Source organism: Labrus bergylta, chromosome 5 (genome assembly GCF_963930695.1).
Source record: "Labrus bergylta chromosome 5, fLabBer1.1, whole genome shotgun sequence".
NCBI lineage: Eukaryota > Metazoa > Chordata > Actinopteri > Labriformes > Labridae > Labrus > Labrus bergylta.
In genome coordinates, this window is record NC_089199.1 from 2,646,020 (window position 1) to 2,666,500 (window position 20,481).

Sequence of the window (20,481 nt, forward strand, 5' to 3'; positions counted from 1 at the left end):
TACAAAACATAGTTCATACATGATTCAAACTTCCAACCCCTGGTATGTCATATGAAGTAGTTACAATCGATGCTTTATCACTTCTGATTAAATCCTGAACAATGTATCAGACATACCTTGACCCGTATGGGCCTCTCAGAGATATGAAGGGATATGTGCATACAATTATTCTTTATAAGAACATTTTACAGAAAAACAATTCAGGTGATCAAGATATTACGTCATGCAGTTATGTGTTGAGAGGAGCGTGCTCTGACTCCATAGTTTTGATGCCCTGGGCACTGTCTGCAGCAACATGCAACATGTAAACAACCACAGCTGAGCACATCATGGTAGGTTCTAGAAATAGGTAACTTTGTTAATAGTTTTTTTTTTTAAGTTCATGCAGTAATTGTTAAAGAAATCTTTCTCCTGAGTGCCCCTAGAAAGTCATATTGATGCAAAATCGATGTATTTAATGGATTGATTGGCTATTTACTGTATAACCAGCAGACTGAGGAACAGCTTTTTCCCCAGAGCTGTCTCTCTACTGAACTCTACCCCCCGAACTCTGAACTCTGTCTCTCTCTCTCTCTCTCCCTCTCTGTCTCCGCCTGCTACTGACCCCCCCCTTTCCCCTTCAAGCATATCACCTCACACCCATCATCCCCCCACCACTCCTCCTGGTCACACACACACATCTCTCATCCACCTGTATTATTGTATTATAGTATGTTCATATTATGTCCATATTCTTTATATTATCTGTAAACTAGTATAGCATGCTCACTGCATCTTAATCTGTATATTATTAGTATAGCATGCTCACTGCACCTTAATCTGTATATTATAATCTTAAGAATACAATCATATTTATAGCATTTATTTATATTTATAGCATCCCATTGATCCAGCCATCCAGATATACATAATTCACTTTTTTTAGTCTACATCTGTAAATTTTGTAATTACTTGTACATAGCACAGACTCTTGCACTTTCTGCTTATTTACACTTCTGGTGAGATGCCAAACCTCATTTCGTTACTCTATACTTGTATATGTGTAATGACAATAAAGTTGAATCTCATCTCATCTCATCTCATACTCTTTTTGGTGTAGATGTTCATTTAGTTGCAATCAACAAAAACAAAGTTATGGTTACAAAAAACACAGTTCTTTAAAGGGTCCCAAAGCACAGCATAGGTCCTCCTGTGGCGTTCCTACCTTGCTGATCGAGTGTGGAGATGGAATCATTACATTCATCAGAATCTGTTCATACAATGTGCAGCATTCCACCACTGTGCGTGTGTTAGTGTCTATCTTCATCTTCACTTTTTGTTACACATAGAAGTGTATTTAAGTCAGTTTGGGCATGTTGGAGCTTCTCCACAGTCTTGTACGTGCGTGTTGGGAATGTGTTCGTCTTGATGCGTTTCTCTGCATGGGTGTGTATTTTCATGTGGACCCATCCAACAGGCACAAAGCGGGCAGTGTGTGCTCCCTCGGGTGCTGAAATGTACACTTCGGACAACAGGCGGCTTCAGTCCTCAATAGGAGCTGCCCTTCTTATTGTACCTCACGCACAATGAGCTATTCTCTCCCTCTCTGTCTTTCTCTCTTTAGCGCCATATACAGAGAGTGTTGCTGATGAGAGACTGGAGGAGGCGGATGCTGATTGGTTGTTTGGGACCCTGATGTCCCTGTCACTGCTTCTCTGTATCAAGTTGTCTCCAAACACATAAACATCAGCAGAGCAGAAATCAGTTTTTTTAGGTCACACCTTTGTGGGTCCAGACAAGCCTAGTCATGCAGGGGATGAACACCAGTCATTGCAGAAGGGGAACTATCAGTCTGGGACTCCCCACTGATTGTGTGCACGTACTCATGTTTGTTAGTGTGTGGTAGAAAATAGGAGGGGCCGTTTGAAAGGATTTATGGGTGTTCTTCCTGTTCACATGATCACCCAAGAACAGCACGACCACATGACTCCCACATGACCTTTCCACCATTATGGAGGAAGTACCTCTCAACACGCACTTGTTTTGTGGGGACATGATCAGGGGCCAGAGAGCATTGATGCTAGCTAGCTTGAGACTCCTTTAACCATGAAGAGAGATATGAGAGGAGCAGAGATGCAGAGAGTGTTTTGATTTTTCCCTTGGTTAGCTCTACTTGAACAACAGGGCCTCGTCCATTTCTATGCATAGTCACTCATACAAAGTGTCTTTATCTAGAGACATGTATAATCCTGCACTGCTGTTACTGTGGTGTGACTTATTCATGAGCACTTGATTAATAACCACACATTTTAATTGAATGGTCTTCTGTTCTATTAGGTTTCTCCCCTCATTTTTTTAACAATATTGAGTTTTAAAAAGATTTCCAAGACACACAATTACAATTAAATAAATTCTGAAGAAGAAAAAAAAAGATATACACATGCACATATATACACATTTATAAAATAAGGGGGGAAAAAAGTAAAATATAATAATAAAAAAAACCTTTAATTACAAAATGTTGCAACATTATTACTGTCCGTATTAAAATAACCAAATGGAGTACATTGCCATAGATGATTTGTTAATCACAAATATTCCGCCCTAGAACAGTTTCTGCAAAAATGACCACAATTACAGACATTGCTCTCCCCTCCTTATTTGACGGAAAAAATGAAACCCTTAAACAATGGCAGGATCGCACAGCTGTATGCAATATTTTCCTGTTGAGTATATACCAATGATGAATTTACAAAAAAAACATTTAAATTTTGAGGTGATGTGATATTTGACTTTTGCAGTAGATCTTAAATTCAGTCACAGAGAGAAAAAGAGCAATATATGATTACTGTTTGAATAATCCATCAACAGATCCCTTGGCTTACTTGGTCAGTCTAAGGTATTTTCACAGAAACTGGAATCATTTTTGCTGAGTCATGCAGATTCTCATGATGTTTCAAAACATTTTTTGAAATTATATTCAAGGCCATAAAATGATTTGAAAAGTCTGACTTTAACGTGTGATTGGTGTTCTTAGATTTTAAGGTTGTTATCTTAGTTCTCTTATATTACTGTATCAAGTACGCACATGGCTTGATATTTTTTCATTGGTCACTGTTTGTGGATACCTCTTGATGGAATTTAAAGCAGTTGAGTCTCATAAACAATTGGGAAAAGCCTCGAGGAACAATGGTTTCTACACAATCATCTCTATCATACATTATTAAAAATTGGACCTAACGATACAGACATGGTCTCTGTTAATCTCTAAGATTTTACTCTTAGAAAGGAAAGGTTCATGCAATTTTCTGTCTTGTGGGAATTTACTTTTTTTTCTTTAGGTCATAATGCTTAAAAAAACATTACATGATGTCTAGACTTTTAAAACCACATGGTCTGTATTTACTGTGTTTATATACATCACAAACATCACATGAGTTCACTACACGACCTTTTAACCGCCTGATTTTCTTCTGGAGGCAGTTATTCTGAGCCTCAGACAGACAGAAAGGGACAGTGTAGCAGTGAGTGCTTTGGGGCACTTGTGTTTGATTAATAGGATCAGGAGGCTGACAACCTGTCTTTAAACTTCTTGTAGAAAGTGGTTGCTGTTGCTTCAGTAGAAACAGAGAGTGCATGTGAGTAGATGACAAAGTGATCCAGCTTGCCCAGTAGTGCGTCAAGATAGAGATCTCTGACATTCCTGTGAGTAGAGTGACATCACTGTGCAGGTCTCAGAGTGGACAGGCTGCTGTTAAGAGAACCATGAGATTCTGTTACTGTTTTTGAAATATGCGTCTTTGCTGTCCTACCCTGAGTAAGAATCTGTTTGATCCTCTCTGTGCAGGCAGTGAACTTACATAGTAGTGTCATATTTAACATGGATTAAAGTAATCTTTTGTGATCTTAAGACATGGAAGATGATGTTCTAAATACAGTGGAGGATACATTTCACTACCAAACAACAACACAGACCAAGCTGAGCTCACAGAGAGATGGCTCATTTCTTCTGTAAAAAAAAAAGTATCACAATATTGCACACTTCTCTTTTTGTCTTGTCTCTCTCTGTATCAAAAATGCATGCATTATCAAAGATCTATTGAATAGAGAATTACTACAGAGAAAAGTTGAGTTGTGGTAACAGTTCCTACAAGGCAACTCTTCACAGCAGCTCTTACTGTTTTGACCTCTGCTGACTTCTGCTGACTTTTTGCAGCAATCACATCTATGGCAGACAGATAGCTGAATGCACTCCATGTCTGCCTTAATTTTTTTTCAACCCAATTCTTTGTACCCCTCTCCTATGCCTTCTTCTGACTGTGTCCTAATGTTTTTTTGTCCTCCTCAGCTTCACATACCTCTCGGGCTGGACTGCGCTGCATTGACTTCGGCTCGCCCTCCCCTGCCCCCTCGCCCTACAGCAATGGCCTCACGCATCGGGCTGCGGATGCAGGTACGACAACCTCCGTCATTAAAAATGCACAATGAGAGCCTTTTATAATCCTAACCAGGTTTATATGAAGTTACTCTGTTTGCAGCGTTGGGTTTTGCATAGGATAATGTGGGGAAGGTATCCTGATCAATGGGACAGCATTTTAGATGTGTCACTTATTTGAAGGGCCTACATGCAGCAAACATTTCTCCACTGATACATTTGGTCACACTATTCCCCTTAGATATTCAAATATACTTACTGTACAGACTGTGTGTGTGTGTGTGTGTGTGTGTGTGTGTGTGTGTGTGTGTGTGTGTGTGTGTGTGTGTGTGTGTGTGTGTGTGTGTGTGTGTGTGTGTGTGTGTGTGTGTGTGTGTGTGTGTGTGTGTGTGTGTGTGTGTGTGTGTGTGTGTGTGTGTGTGTGTGTCCGTCCAGCTGATGCGAGACCAGTTGCAGCAAGAGGAGCAGCGTGAGAGGCAGCAGCAGCTTCAGCAGCAGCAGCAGCAGCAGCACAATGTAGCCCTGCAGTACATGCAGCAGCGCATGGGGGGGCTGCCTGCACCTACCCCAGCTATCAGCACCCCACAGCATTACCAAAGCATGCAGGTCCCCGTCGAGGTTCTCAAGGTCAGTAAACGACTGCTGCAAATAGTTATTTTCATGATCAACTTTTTTTCCCCTACCAAATACTTCCCTCAATTAGTCAAGAATAAATCGCTGAGTCAAGGGTCAAGAGTTCAGATTGCTTTTTTCAAGAATGTTGTATTTTCAATTTGATAAAATCATAACGGGGGAGTAAAGCATCTACTTTAAGAAGCTGTTTGTCTATTTTAGATCATAGAGTACATAAGAAATGATTGAGTAGTAGGTCTTTATGTAAAGTAAATCACAGGCTGTATAGGATGTATCATCTGAAAATGGCTTGAGAAGGAAGTCATTGCAGGTTTTTTTGGCAGCAAAATAAAAACTACATCATTGTGAATGAATCATAATAACATAATAGGTATGCTAAAAATCTCCGTCATTCGCTTCCGGTCCAAATGACAACATTAAAAACACAGCACTAAGCTACAGATATTAAAAGATCTTAATGAGGGCTGAAGTGAGAAACTAGGTTTTTTTTAGGGGTAATTCTTCACATCAGCAGCGTCACACTGGGGGAAATCAGGGACAGATTTGAAGATTAAATAAAAGGCAGAGAGAGAAAAAATGTGGTGGAGCAGCAAGCAGGTAGGGAGGGAGGGAGAGGGGGGAAGGAAGACGAGGAGATTAGAGGAGGTTTGACGTGTAGTGTGATAGGACAGACAGGAGCGATGTAGATAGTCTCAGTTAGACATGGGCAGATAAAGCTGAAGTGACATTTTGCCTGATTCCTAAGATGCTTGTGTACATCCTTATCTATGATGGTGTGTTTGTGCAACACTCCATTATGTGCATGTTTGTGTTGCTCAACGGTACGTCAAACTGTGAATATGTTTGCGCGTGGAGCAATTTGCTGTATTGACAGTTTACTCTGTGTGCATGCATGTGGGAGTGTTCGGAGTTGTCTTTTCCATTCATGCTGTAGATAAGATGACATTTCCATCAGTCTCTCTGAGCCTGTCAAAGCCTTCTGAGCTGTTTCTTTAAACGTCATCTGTGCTGACAACGCTGGGCCAAACAGTTTTGACTGAATATTTGTTCATCAGGCTCTTGAGACCCCGACAGATACCGTACAGAGCTGACAGCCAATCCTGTGTGTTTCTCCAAAGGGCCAAGATTTGCTATAGTGACATGTGTCCAAAGCAGCACAGAGGTGTAACAAATGTATTTTGTAGAGTTTCTAGAATTTCTTACTTTTGGTTGTAAAAAAGAACAAAAAGTGGAATGGGGGGGCAGAGGAGCTGAGTGCCTCTTTTTTTTTTAGTAATACAGAGTGGGTGTGTTCTTCATGAAGTATTACTCTGTGGCCACACCAGAGGAGTTAGTGATGCTTTAACCCTGAGGCATCTCTACTGACTGCATGGACCTGTGTCTGGATGCCATCAAAGCAGAGTGTACATTTTAAGTGCACACTCAGTGTAAAGTGTGTTTTTGTTTTTAATGTAAGTGTTAAGCCATGCTGAGCTCACAAGCTTTTACAGCACACTCAACACTTTTGTATGTATGAAAATGTAGTTAAGATCATGTTCAGGGATATCTTATAACTTTCGTGTTTTATTATGGTGCTTGAGTCATTGCAAGAAAAAAAAACTTAAATCAGTTGATGTGTTATGATAAGTGGACAGCAGTGGTAAAATGTATTATTTCCACTTACAGACACCTACACGGTCACTTTATTATGTCCTGTTGTTGCTGACTTGCACTTAAGATGCATCTCTTGCAGCCAACTCTGCTACATCTCTAACCTGGGTTGAAATAAAGCGTTAAGGTGAGACCTTTCTGCTTCATTTAAGGACTTATAAAACATCAACCCTTATCCAGATTTTAGTTAGTTTTGTAAAGTGTGCGAAAACCCACAAACTTAATATTAGCCATATTCTCATATTTGACAATATATATAACAAGTGTATGTGTGTACAGTATGTATATACATATACATATTTATATTGCATCTGGTACTTTTAACTTGAATTAAAGCTACTCAGATTGAAACAACAGCTTTCAATAATATTTTATGACACAGTTTGTGGCTCCAAACAACTCTTAACTTACCTCCTATAAAACCTGCATGTACTGTACTCCCAAAAGTATTTTTTTTCTTTTATTTGTTAATTTTATTTAATTCAAACAAACATAAAATCTCAAATTTTGAATGAAAATGAGCAGAATAAGGACTAATCTTATAATATCTGCCCCTCTTTCACAAAACATTAATTAAAACAAAACAAAACACTTCATTCAAAAACAATTTGAATTAAAATAAAAATAAATTGGCTGCAGGCAAACACAGCCACTGGCAGCCCCATCGTAGGTCCAACAATTCATTTTACACCGTACAAAGCATATCACAATAAATATCATCAGAAGGATGTGAAAAGTGCAAAAATATGTTTTTGCTTTTGTTTGATGGGACAGCTGAAGAGAGACATGTTGAGAAGAGAGAGCTGGAATGACATGCAGCAAAAAGGCTGAAGTCTTGAGGGTTGATCTAACCTCTAGGCTTTCCAGCGAGTTCACACATCCTTTTAATTTAAATTCTTACTGCAGGTAGAGACCCACCTGGAGAATCCTACAGACTACCACATCCGTCAGTCTCGGAAGCAACAAGTGAAAGAATTCCTGTCCACCACCTTTGCCACCAAGCAGGTATCTTTTGTTAGAAGTCTTTACTCTGAACTGTATATGTGTGCTGTCTGTCTCTTATCAGATAAACCCCATGTATATTTGACCTGTCTTTCTGTGTTGTCTGGCTTGTTGAACAATCCATAGGTAAACTTTATGTTTGTTTGTGTAAGAACTCCATCAATAACATCATCACCTCCCTCCTCCTCTCTCTCTCTCTCTCTCTCTCTCTCTCTCTCTCTCTCTCTCTCTCTCTCTCTCTCTCTCTCTCTCTCTCTCTCTCTCTCTCTCTCTTTCTCTCTCTGTAGACGATCCACGCAGTAGCAGGGCTGGTGCCGCCCTCTCCTCCGCCAAACATGGTACCCCAAGGCGGTTCAGCCTCTGCACCCCCGCCCCTCCACTCTCCACACATGCGCACCGAGCAGCTTATGACGGGAAACAGCGCCCCCAACAGCCCCATGGCCATGCTCAACATCGGCACCAGCCAAGAGAAAGAGGTAGGCGCCTTCAAGGGTGGGCAGATTGCAGTATAAACATAAACCTTTAAACATTTATTCCCAATTCTGTTATATAGAACAATAAAGAGGCACCAGCCTGAAAAAATATCCCTTAAATATGACTCAATTACACTCCTGTGTAAAACTATGAGGATTGAATATTGCCCCCAAAGTGACATTATCTCCACATTTGATGAAAGCATCATGGTCATTTAATTGCTCTTTGGTCGGGAGGTGCCATGCTTGACATTTTTTTTTGCTGTTAGTGTGTTGTGTGTATAGAAGGTGAGGAGGTGAATGTGTTGACTAACTGACAATAACTAAAAGTGGCTATCATTGGAATTTAAATGCTCCATTATGGCCTTGCAAGACTCATTACAGCTTTACAAGTGACAGCAGTATGTAAGGGCCCTTTGAACCTGACAGCCTTTGACCACCTCTCCACCACCGACTCCTTCCGTCTTAACTCTACTCTTATTTCTGTCTCTCAGAGGACAAATGTTTTACTAGTTAGCCTCCATAACATAGGTGTCATCCTTTAAAGTCTTCTCTTGAGTGAATCTACACCTGTAGGAGGTCCGCATGCCAACAGGTTTCAGATGATTGGTTATACATCTAAGTAGTTTCAGGCTCCTCCGTGTGGTGTCACCAAGAGTTACATGCAGTTTTTGTCTAAAAAGTTGTTAAAGAATTGTCAAAATAACCCCCCCCCTTTTCCCCCCAGATGGATGAGGTCATTGACGACATCATCAGCATGCAGTCCAATTATGATGATATTCAAGCATACATAGACCCTATCCAGATGCCAAACACAGTAAGTGGAATCGACCCACCAAAAAGGTGTAAATTCAGCAATCCTTCATTTGTTTTTTCTTTGATATAACTGGACATGCTCCCGACAGACTCTTTTTTCAGCTACATATTTGAGGTCGGCCTTTTAAAAAAGATTTTAAACCCTTCCTGGAAAGTCACAAAATGTTTTTATTTTGGAGTTTTCTTAAACCAAGTCTGAAGTGTCATCAGATTGTAAAGCCCTAAAAGGCAAATGTGTGATATAAGATTTTTTTATAAAGGTAAAGAAAAGTCACTTGACTGGACATACTAACTTTTTGGGGATTTATTTTGAACTTTTTTTTGAAAGTTACAAATGAGTGAGGTGAAACAGTTGATTCGACTCATGGACCCTATTTGAAATGAAACATTAGATGACTCATTAAAAAGCCATAAATAGAAAAATTGCTTTTTAAAAACTGGGAATCTTTGGGTGTCTCACGATTCATGGATCCATGGATTCAAAGTCTATTTTTTTAATTAGTAAATACTTCAGGATCTACTCCAGTCATCTGTGAGACTGGCTGTATTTCTTGTTGCTCCATTTGGCATTCTACTGAGTTAAAGAGCTAGCCTTAGCACTTAGCAGAGAGTGGCAGTTATGAATCAATTTAAAATCTCAGAAGATTTTTACATAAAACATTTTTTTCCCACCTCGATTAAAAACACTTTTTTTCCTTTACACTGACTGCATCAGTGTACTTTTTTGTTCAGAAAGTCATAATGCAACTTACAACTCTACACATATTGTGTCCACAGGGGTCCTACACTTTGAATGTCACAGTAATACCCAACAAAGTTTCTCTAAAGTTGTGTTCACTAATGTGAGTCATAGTGCTGTGTCATCAGTCCTCAGACTTTAGCTTTTCAGTAGTTCCTCTAATCACAGTTCCTGTATTTGATCAGTCTTTCTCTTTCTTTGTTGTGCCACAATCTATCCATCCTTTTCTTTGTCTTTCCTGCTGATAATATGAATATTGGTTGTGCAGTTGTCAGTCGTGCTAAATTGCTATGTGTGCAAAAAATGTTTGAGAGAGCCGTCTTAAAGGTGGTTATTTTCCTTCATATCCCATTTTTTTTTTTGCAGCTGTATACATAGACAATCTTATGTGTGCACATGCTAGAGTGTAATTGACTCAATCACGTCACATTCCATCCCTTAACGAGACTGGACGTAGTTTGAAACTGTAGGGAAGACATGGCAGACGAGGACTGTGCTGTGCTTTGTGTTGAAGGCAACGACTCAGAAAATTAACAATTAAACTGCCAGCAGTTAGAGTTCAACTTGTTTACAAGACATCCAGAGAGGGAGGGAGGGTAGAGAAGGAGGTGGGGGAGGGGAGGAGGGGAGGGGAGGAGGGAAGAGGGGGATGAGTGCAATTTGTGCAAGGGGAAAACAGGCTGAAAGTCCAGTTAGGGGAAAGTTCACTCTTGTTTGGAGGGGAGCGGAGGTAGAAGAAAGACGGGATCGGTGCAGGCCAGGTCAGTCTCACAGGACGGGGGCAGCGGTGCCGCGGAGAGGAGCTGTGTGTGCTGCTGGTGGCTGAAAGAGAGAGGGAGAGAGAGAGAGAAGAAGAGCGAGCGCTGGCCTAGTGAGGGCAGAAGTAGAAGATGAAGGAGATGAATAAGACCTATGCCATTGTGGAAGTTATTGAAGGAGAACAGATTCAGCTGGTAAGACACTGAAGCACTGTTGTTTGTTCGACTGTTAAGTGTGACTTTTTTAGGAGTTTAGCTTTTTGCTCAGAATGAAGCGTTTTTGACAGATGCAGTGACTGCTCTAACTCCCAACCTCAGGTCCCTGATTAGAGAATGCGGGCAGCGGGGAGGGTGAGGGGTTTTTATTTTTTCAGAATAGGTTTTTATTTGTGCTTTTGGATTTTTTTGTTCTAAGGGACCTAACCGAACTCTGGCAGTCTTGTTGGGGATGACTTTGAGCTGTTGGGGTTCACAGAGCAATTATTGTGGAGATAGTAGCAGGTCTGGACTAGAGCAGGATCAGCTCATTGTGTGGTCATCTGTGTGTGTGTGTGTGTGTGTGTGTGTGTGTGTGTGTGTGTGTGTGTGTGTGTGTGTGTGTGTGTGTGTGTGTGTGTGTGTGTGTGTGTGTGTGTGTGTGTGTGTGTGTGTGTGTGTGTGTGTGTGTGTGTGTGTGTGTGTGTGTGTGTGTGTGTGTGTGTGTGTGTGTGTGTGTGTGGTGTGGCTGGTATGTGCTATGATGTTGATTGTTTAATCAGTGTACGTGTGCTGGCATGCATGTGTCTGAATGTGTGTGTTAGCGTGCGCGTGTGCACGTACTTGTACATCACACTGATTGATTAGATTAGGTGATTGATCAACCCTCAGTAGGATCAGTGTGTGTGTGGAGCCAGCACAGAACTGTCTGAGAACAAATTCCACGCATAGATCCATGAAATCAATAGTGCAGTATTTTGAGAAGATGTAACTGTTGCTGAGAAAATGTATTCAAATGATTAGTGTTTATTGTCTTATATTTATGGAGGGATGTTTTTTTTTGTGTGTAAAATGTAATAGAAACTAAACTCATTGACGTATTCCTAAACTGACAGAGCAGTGAGTTAAATTCACCTGCTAATCCTGATGGGGATTAAAGCGGCAAACTCTGTGGAATTCTTGGAATCTCAAAGTTTAGTAAAAGCACCACTGAATACCAGGCACTAGTGAACTATGTGTTAGTGTCTCAGTTGGATGGTTAAACCGAGTCGCAGTCATGCTTCGTTGTTTAATTGAGTGAGATGAGCTCTCATCAGGGCTGTCTGTGTGCTCAGGACATGGGAGGTCATTACATGTATTTCAAACTTTGGATTTGTCTTTTTAAAAATGTCAGCTGAAAATCTTGATTTCCTACTTCCTGTTTGATTATGTCGTTGAATGGTGGTGATCACATTATGATGTGAGATGAACAGCTAAACATACAAGTCACATTCAGCTGATACAACACAGTGCAAACAGCATTTGAATAATGGCTTCTGACAACACATCCTCCACCCTGAGTGGTGATTTTAACTAACTCTGTGTTCTTCAGATCTTCTGTGAGACTTTTTAACAGGCCATATCATTTACATACAAACGTAAATGTGGTATTCCGTGTGTATTTGTGTGTGTGTGTGTGTGTAAATGTGTTTGATCTCACAGCTCACACAGTAGCCAGCAGATAAGGTATCTGTTCCTTGAAGTTCTTTATCTTCCGGGCCTCATTAGCAGCGGCACATTTGCTCTCCCTGCAGGGAGTACTACACGATTTGGTAACCAGGCAGAAAAAAAAAAGTGCACTTAGGACTCAAACTATACGGTACAATTAAAAGGAAATCAAGACTTTTTAGGAGTCCATACAAAACTAAATTACAGCTTTTTATGCAACGTCTAAAGTGCAAAAGTTTGGAGAGCAAAACCACAGAGTGTGAGTTCAGGAGCAGGAGAAGGCAGAGGAGAGAATAAAGCCATAAAGAGCGATCATAAAGATAGGTTGATATAGTCAATCATTGCTTTGAGTTTGGCATGCTGTTTTTTAAGTGTGATGTTATTGCATTATCTCCTGCTGTGAGTCCCATCTTTACTTTACAGCACACTAAACACGAACACTGACTTTATGAAGCTACTTATAAAGGTGTTGGGAGCTGTAAATGAGTCTTCTAGGAAACAGAGAGAAATATGATCAATTTAACAACAGTGTGACCCGAGGTTGAATTACCTTGACATTCTGTTAGAATTAACTTTTAAATGTTATTAAGTTCACCAGTCATTCCTGTCATAGACACTCAGACATATGTAACACAACAGTGGGTTAAATTACACCTTATGGAAGATGCTCGAAGCTATTGTGTCGATAATAAACTTTTCAGTTGTTTTTTTTACTTTAATGTTTTTACCAAAGCTTTGCTTCCAAACATGCAAGTGATGTTGAGACAACAAATCTTTTCTTAGGCTTACAAACTGTCTTTTAATAGATGCATGTAGATGTATGGAAAATTGCTCTTTCTACTCTCTTGCTCCTTGATCCCAGGAATCTATGAGCTGCAGTTGTTTAGATCTGATGGAGTAAAGTAAATGTCATTTCCATGTGAGTCAAGTGTTGGTTCTCTGTATGTCTGACTTTGTGTGCTCACTTCCCAGCTCCCCCTGTCCAGCAGCCACCTGGATGTGTACACAGGTCCTGGAATGAAGGGACCAACTGTAGCAATGACCAGCAACTCCTGTCCTGCCAACCTGACCATTAAACGAGAACTGTCAGGTGCGAAAGTCAAAAAGTTTGGCACTTTATCGCCCCATTTTAATATCTGGGAAACTTTAAATCCATCAGGACTCAATCAAACTTTGATCATGTTACAAAAATTGTTTAAAAGACTGAAACATTTGCTTACATTTTTCTCTGGTAATATTTGTTAAGGAACAATTATTTCCACTGTGAATCTGTTTCCTTTGATACAGTCGCAGTATTCGGTTGTTTGTTAATCAGTTTCTGTTTTTGCAAAGATGCAGAAGCCCGTGCTATGGCCAAGGAGAGACAGAAGAAAGACAACCACAATCTGAGTGAGTCTTAACCTCTACATGCTCTTTGACCTAAAAGTCAACCTCCTCTTTTCTTCTCTCTGTGGATTCCTTTAAAAACATATGCCCACACTTACACTAAGTACACACACATTACCACACACCATAATCTGTCTCTTGCAAAAAAACAGTTTTATACAACCTTGCACTGATTTAGCTGACGTGGTGCAAATCCTGGTGGATGGTTAACCTAGTCATTTCTGCTGTTCTGGCACTTGCGTGTAATTGCCTGTGACTGTGTGTGAGTGCTTGTTTCACTTATTCTTCACTGTATGTATGCAGTGTGCACTGGTCTTTACTCCTATGCTTCACATTATTGAACCTTCAGATTATTGAAGTTTTATGCTTCCTCTGAATTGTCTTCATGTAATTTCCTTTGTCTCCTATTTTATCTCCGTTTTGTCTCTACTTTCCTCCTCCACAGTTGAAAGGAGGAGGCGATTCAACATCAATGATCGTATCAAAGAGCTGGGCACCATGATCCCCAAAACCAACGACCTGTGAGTTGCTTTCACAGTTTTAAATGAGGATGGAACATTTTAATTGAATCACCTACTGTCCGTTACTTATCTGTGTAAATTGCTTTTGTCCTCTACTGTGTGCATAGTGACGTGCGCTGGAACAAAGGCACTATTCTGCGGGCGTCTGTCGAGTATATCAAACGCATGCAGAAGGACGTGCAGAGGACCAGAGAGGTGGAGAACAACTTCAAAAGGATGGAAATGGCTAACAAACAGCTAATGCTACGCATTCAGGTAACACACAAATCACACATATGCATTAAACTTAACTTCATTATACACAACATATCATACAAACATGCAGCCAAAAGTCAGCATGATCAGCAGTCAACACAAGTTTGAAATCACACAAGGTAAGTTGTACAGTATTAAAAGCAAGTTGTAGCTGACAAAGGGCCTGATTTGGTGTAGGTGCAGTGCAGTATATCACAGTGTCATCAGCATAAAAGTGGAAATTTGCGTTAATAACATTTGGTTCGAGACTGTTGATATATAAAATGAAGAGTAGTTGTCCCAGGAATGATCCCTGGGGCACGCCTTTGGATACCACAAGGGAGCTATTAGTGATGCCTTCTGTCTGCATGCACTGAGATCTTAAAAATAATTCAGTAAAAGAAACAGATGCACAGTACTGTATCTTTTTGACTCTGGCAGCAGCATTCAGAAAAGAAATGTAATTTTCCTATTGACTTTCTGTATACTAGAGTGACGATTCTATTACGAGATATTGAGAAGATCACAATCACATAAAATCTACTGAATGATGAAGCTACCCTCCCCACCCACTGTCTACAGGAGTTGGAGATGCAGGCTCGTTTGCATGGCCTCCCCAGCAACTCCCCCTCTGGCCTGAACCCCAATGACCTGATGGCTTCTTACGTAAAACAAGAGACCAGCCCAGAGGACAACCTCTCTCACCCCCAAATCCACCATCAGGCCCAGCACTTAGCCCAGAACCAAGCTCAGCCCCAGGCCCAGCAGCATCACCACTTCCTCCCACAGAACCACCTCCACCACCAGAACCAGGCTCAGCATCAGCACCGGCAGCTGCCACCGCTCCCCCAACACCTGCAGCCTCAGTTACCCATCCAGTACCCGTCTGTGGGCAGCTCCCAACCATTTGACTTTGCCCAGTCGCTGGACTTGTGTGACGGAATCCCCGGCTTCTCAGATGGCATGTCGGGGCTCGGCGACCTGGGTGGGCTGGATGTCCAGGGGAAGAGAGGTGAGCTGGGCTTCCTGATGATGGACGAGCCCCTGTCCCCCATGGGAGGAGACCCGCTGCTCTCTGCAATGTCTCCCGAGGAATCTGTCGACTCCAGCCGCAGATCAAGCTTCAGCATAGAGGATGGAGACATACTGTAGACACACACAGAATCACTCACATGAGCACATGCAGCGGTTTCACAGAGGTCGCAGAAAAAAAATTATTAAAGCACAACACACACAGCACAAACCACAGTAAAGGAATGACATCATCCACCCAGCACACACATTCAGAAACACTCATTTTTGGTACATCAATCCCAAGCAACAACACCCACACAGTTGAAAATTGTATAGTAAAAATGTTTGCACATGCACACACTTATACACCAGTGCATGTGAGACAAACCTGGCACGTTGCCCAACAGACTGAGCATTTACAAGGGCTGAACTCATACTGCCAGGTCAGGAGTTATAGAGCACACTTGGCCTCGTTTCCATAAAGGTGCCTCTGAATCATAATTGAATAAGGGACAAAACCAGCAGTTAATTAGATTGAAGTTATCAGATACAAGGACAAACCGAGTACATTGTCTCACTCAATAGAGGACAAGTTATTTTCTCCTTACATCAGCCTCTTTTAGCAACCATAAATGATTGAACCAAAGATAGTGAATAAAATGGAAAAAGCTTCATGATCCTGCATGCATAATTCATCTTAAGGGGATGCAGTCCAGCCTCGTTGTTCCGTTGCTCATTCTGTTATTCCACAGTTTGCTTTTGCCTCCAGCGCTAACTGTTTGACAAAGATCAATGTTAGCCTGCTAAGCTGAAAGGTTTTCTTAAAAGTGTCCACATTTAAGAAACATTTTAAAACTCCACGGATGAAAAGATAATCCAGCTTTCAAACGGTGTTCTTTACAAACACACATACTGCTGTCCCTGAATCTTACGTCTATAACACTGGAAATTGTCAAGACCTGTACCCGAAGAATACGAATACACAAGAAGTGTGTTAAATCATGTGAGAGAGTAGAGTAAACCATGCTATAGTTGTCCAAATACTCAGGTACTGTAATATAATACACAAGCAGGGTCATATGCAGGTCTTATGCAATAGCAGATGTTAACCTGAGTTATCAGACTCAGAACCTCTATCAATGTGCCTTTCTATTTCTGCAGCTGCTGCTCTTCAAAGGCATGTTTTCATAGGTCAGCAGTCGTGACCGGGTATTAGACGTAAATATCACTTTCAATTACGCCTGTAAATGCTTTAGAGTTTACCTCGATACCTTGAATCTCCTGTGAGGAGTTTATAGCTGGTTGGTAAACAGACAGAAACTCAATTCAAGTGACCTGCTAAAGCAAACAAGACCATCAGTTACAAGACTGATCATTTATATAAAGGTATTTTTATTTGCTTGTAACCATTGCCACAGTGTAGGTGTCAGACAAAGTGAGTTACGGCACACTGCAGAAACAGCCTTTTTTTATATTTTACATGGCGGACATTCACGGGGAGTGAAACAATTGACTGTTCAAAAGAAAGCAGGGTGAGATTTTTCAGCAGAAAAGATCACCAACACATGTACAGGATATGATTTGTCCACAGGGGGTGCCAAAATCTGACGCAATCCAAAAGGAGTTTTAAATCGTTTTATTTATTGACGTTTTAGGCCCTGCCTCAAGTAAGTGGAATTTAAAGTGACAGGGTTTAATCATTCAGTCCACAGAAGGCGTCAGGTGGTCTTCACTGTTAGAGCACAGCATTTGCACACACTTAGCTCATGCTCTCACTCGGTTCACAAACAGGCCTCGTTAAACGCTCAAGTCGTCCACAAATAGGCTTTATGGCACTCCGATACCTGCAGTTCAAAACAAACAGTGCTGCCTTGAATCTATTTTCAAATCAGCCCGTCTCTTTCTCCTCTGATGTATCGAGTGCCAGCTGCAGAGGCTGATCTCAGGTCTGCTGTTCACCTTCAGCAAAGGGAACATGTCGTCCCATTGGTTGCAGTCTTCACAGTGATGTCTTGGGCAGGGCAGGCTGAAGTTGTCCACAGTTGCTATGGTAACTTAAGGTTCAGCTTTGAATTGATATATCTCCTAATCAGTAAAAAGATAAAGGTAGAAAAAAAAAATTTATGGTGATTTTTTTTTTTGATTAAAATAAGTGTTTTTTTTTTCCTATAGTTTGTTTTATTTTATCTCCAAAAGCACTGGAAACCATATTATTGTTTTAACTTTGTACATGGAAGAGTTTGTGGAATAAGATTTATTTCAAATGTTTTATGCCACTAAGCCACTTAAATGTGTTTTATCTGTATTTGTTGTAGTTCTAATTTTTATTCCAGATGAACCTTTTTTTTTCTCAGAGACATCTTCAATAAGCACACTATAATGCATTAAAGCCACTGATGTTTTATTATGGAAGGATCAGGGAGACATGAACTTTCAAATTTCACCTCAATGCAGAGATGAAGAGATCATGTACATTTTTGATGCCATTTTTATATTATTGGGATTTTTATTTTTCTCTGTGATTTTAATTTGGAGCCAGACATAGATGAAAGTTGACCATTAAATTTGACTGAATCCAAATTTCCCATTACATATGAATGTAACCTTTACCAGAGGTTTTTGTCCGACTGAAGCAGAACCATACAGCTTTCCCACTCTTGACTTTGGTGTCCATGGAGACTGGATGACGACTGTCTTCATATTAAATCTGAGCCAGGGAGTTGTGATTGTTATGGCCTTGTAGCACTGACTCTGCTTTTGTTTCTGTCCGTCTGTCTGTCTGTCTGCCAGTGTTGTACCCTTTTTCCAAATCAGCCCCAGATTGACTGTTGTTGTACTGTCACCCAGCCGACACTCCAAAGAGCTACTCAGGCCTCCTTTTCTCTTTCACTAGAGGGCGCTCTGCAGATCAAAATACACAGGGAAAAGTAGTTCTGATTTTACTGAGATTATAAAATGTTTTACCAAAATCCATTCACCGACTTCTGGTGTTTCTTTACAGCTCATAATGGTGTGTGCGTGTGCAAGCGTATGTATGTGTGTTATTATATTGGTATATTAAACAGTAACATGGTCCAGGCTAGGTTTACGTTGTGCTCAAAAATGTGTTTTGTTCCTCCACTGTGCAGAAGAATGAGCAGTAGTTCGATATTATTAGAAGTCTGGTTTCAAAATAAGTCTGATATTTCACCTTAATTCTAGTTCAAGGTAAGTGTCAATATGATGTATAGAAATGTCAGGAACAACTCGTTATTCCAGCTTGAGTATTTCTGTATGCTTAAAAACCTTTGTGCTTCATTGTTATTACAATTTCAGGTAGAACATGTTCTTAAAAAAGAAAAAAACAACAAATTAAACATTTTACAGTGACACTTTTTGAAAACAAAAATGCACAAGCATCTCAAAAAATAAAAGTGTACTGCGCTTTCTTCATTTAAAAAAGCAAAACCAGAGAATAAATATGATGGAGAGTTTAGTATGATTGAAAGGTTGTAGTGTTGGTAAAGAGTGGATTTCAAATGTTAAGTGTTAGACAGTAGTTATAAGCAAATACGGTTTTTGTTTGAATTTTTCTATTTAATATTTGTAGGCAAAACACAGACTGGAGACAAATAAAGCTGCTACTAGTTGTTGCATCAAATGGCCACCAGGGGGAAGCAGAGCTCTTTACATTAAAAGTGTGTCTTCAGCTGTGACACTACTGTCTCAAAGGACTGAGCTGCTGTGAAAAGTAACTCCTTTTCAATATTACTAACATCCCACTGTTTGTTGTTTGTGTGTTTGTTCACAGTTGTGGAACGCTTAGAGTTCCATTTTTTGTGCAGAAATTCCAGGAACCTTTGAGGATACTGATTTACTTATTTCCCCTGGTGAGTTACAACCATTAAAAAAACTGACTGCAAAGCATTCCAAGTGCAAATTTTATGTACAGGATATGTACAGGTTTTGACATATTAAATGAATCGGGGTCTATTTGGGAAATTGATCCTGTTTTCTACGTTGTATCGGCATTCAAATTTAATCTGCTTCCGTCCTTTTCCTGCCTCTTTTATTTCTCCTCTGCAGCTCTTTCCATCATCTCCTGATATATTAGCTGAGGACTGCTTCAGGATGATCCATAAACCATTTAACAGCCTTTCATAAGTTTAAATCGGGGTAATCTTATTCCTCATCCACACACATTCACACACACGCAGAGTGATGCCGCAGAGCATGTTTAAGTGTAGTGGTGGTGTCTGCAGCCCATCCACAGGCCCATTCTCCAGGCTCTTTATGATGCTAATGTACTCCCTGGTCTAATAAATCCCTGTTGAGCTGCAAAGAGTAGATCTTATGGCTCACTCCGATCACCACCTTTTCGCCCATCTCTTCCCCAACACACATACACGCACTGCTATTACTACAGCAGAAGTGCCTGCCTTGCACTTCCACAGATACTTGGGTGACTGTTTAGTAAGAGGGAGAGGAAAAGGGGGAAAAGGTTGAGACAAATCAAACATGAATGTACAATCTAAGAGATGTTGGCATCTGAACATGGACTTCGGCCCTGGCATTGATTGCTTAGGGTTGTAGTGAAGGGAGATACTGAGAAACACTCATCACCCCCTTTTTTTTGACGGTGGGGCCTCTTTGGAAGGGGTTTGGCACAGCACCCGGAGCCTTACTCGGACCTCCAGAGAGGTGAGAAATAGGGAGAAGTAAAATAATCACAGAGCTGTTTCTATGAGTTCAACAACGAGCTCCATTCAGAGCTGAGGATGGATCCTTTATTTCGACCCTTCCTCCTTCTCACCACAACTTCTCGGTCTACCTGCCCCCCCTCTCCTCCCTCCTTCCATATTCCATATTCTTCTTCTGGCTGCTGGGATGCGTGTGTGTGTGTGCGTGTGTGTGTCTGTGTGCGTGTGTGTGTGTGTGTGTGCGTGTGTGTGTGTGTGTGTGACTCCTCCCTCCCTCTCAGGGGAGCAGTGTGTCACTCAGTTTGAAGCCCAAGGAAGAGAGGTGAAAGGGGGCTGATTGAGCTAATTTAGCCCCTGGATGTGAGAGCAGGAAAGGCCTCACCCTCTGCTAATAGACAGACATCAAAATGGAGATGAGGGGGGGATGAAAGGAGGGAGAGAAGAGAGTAAGGAGGGGTGGGAAATAAAACTGAGACGAC

The 20,481-nt window shown here is 40.9% G+C and overlaps 1 protein-coding gene across 8 annotated transcripts in view; it reads left to right on the forward strand.

The window, feature by feature from the left end:
* Positions 1 to 18,296, forward strand: part of tfeb (transcription factor EB) — a 35,910-nt gene extending 17,614 nt beyond the window's left edge. For 5 of the 8 annotated variants that reach the window (XM_065954543.1, XM_065954541.1, XM_065954544.1 and 2 more), the window contains 10 exons: positions 4,328 to 4,432; positions 4,850 to 5,041; positions 7,604 to 7,702; positions 7,987 to 8,175; positions 8,900 to 8,989; positions 13,141 to 13,258; positions 13,501 to 13,557; positions 14,000 to 14,075; positions 14,174 to 14,330; positions 14,892 to 18,296. In XM_065954543.1, the coding sequence (XP_065810615.1) occupies positions 4,403 to 4,432; positions 4,850 to 5,041; positions 7,604 to 7,702; positions 7,987 to 8,175; positions 8,900 to 8,989; positions 13,141 to 13,258; positions 13,501 to 13,557; positions 14,000 to 14,075; positions 14,174 to 14,330; positions 14,892 to 15,461 (1,578 nt within the window). In that variant the 5' untranslated portion in view covers positions 4,328 to 4,402 and the 3' untranslated portion in view covers positions 15,462 to 18,296. The remainder of the gene's footprint in view (positions 1 to 4,327; positions 4,433 to 4,849; positions 5,042 to 7,603; positions 7,703 to 7,986; positions 8,176 to 8,899; positions 8,990 to 13,140; positions 13,259 to 13,500; positions 13,558 to 13,999; positions 14,076 to 14,173; positions 14,331 to 14,891) is intronic. The other 3 variants (XM_065954546.1, XM_065954547.1, XM_020634326.3) reach the window with 3 other exon arrangements.
* The last annotated feature ends 2,185 nt before the right edge of the window (positions 18,297 to 20,481 follow it).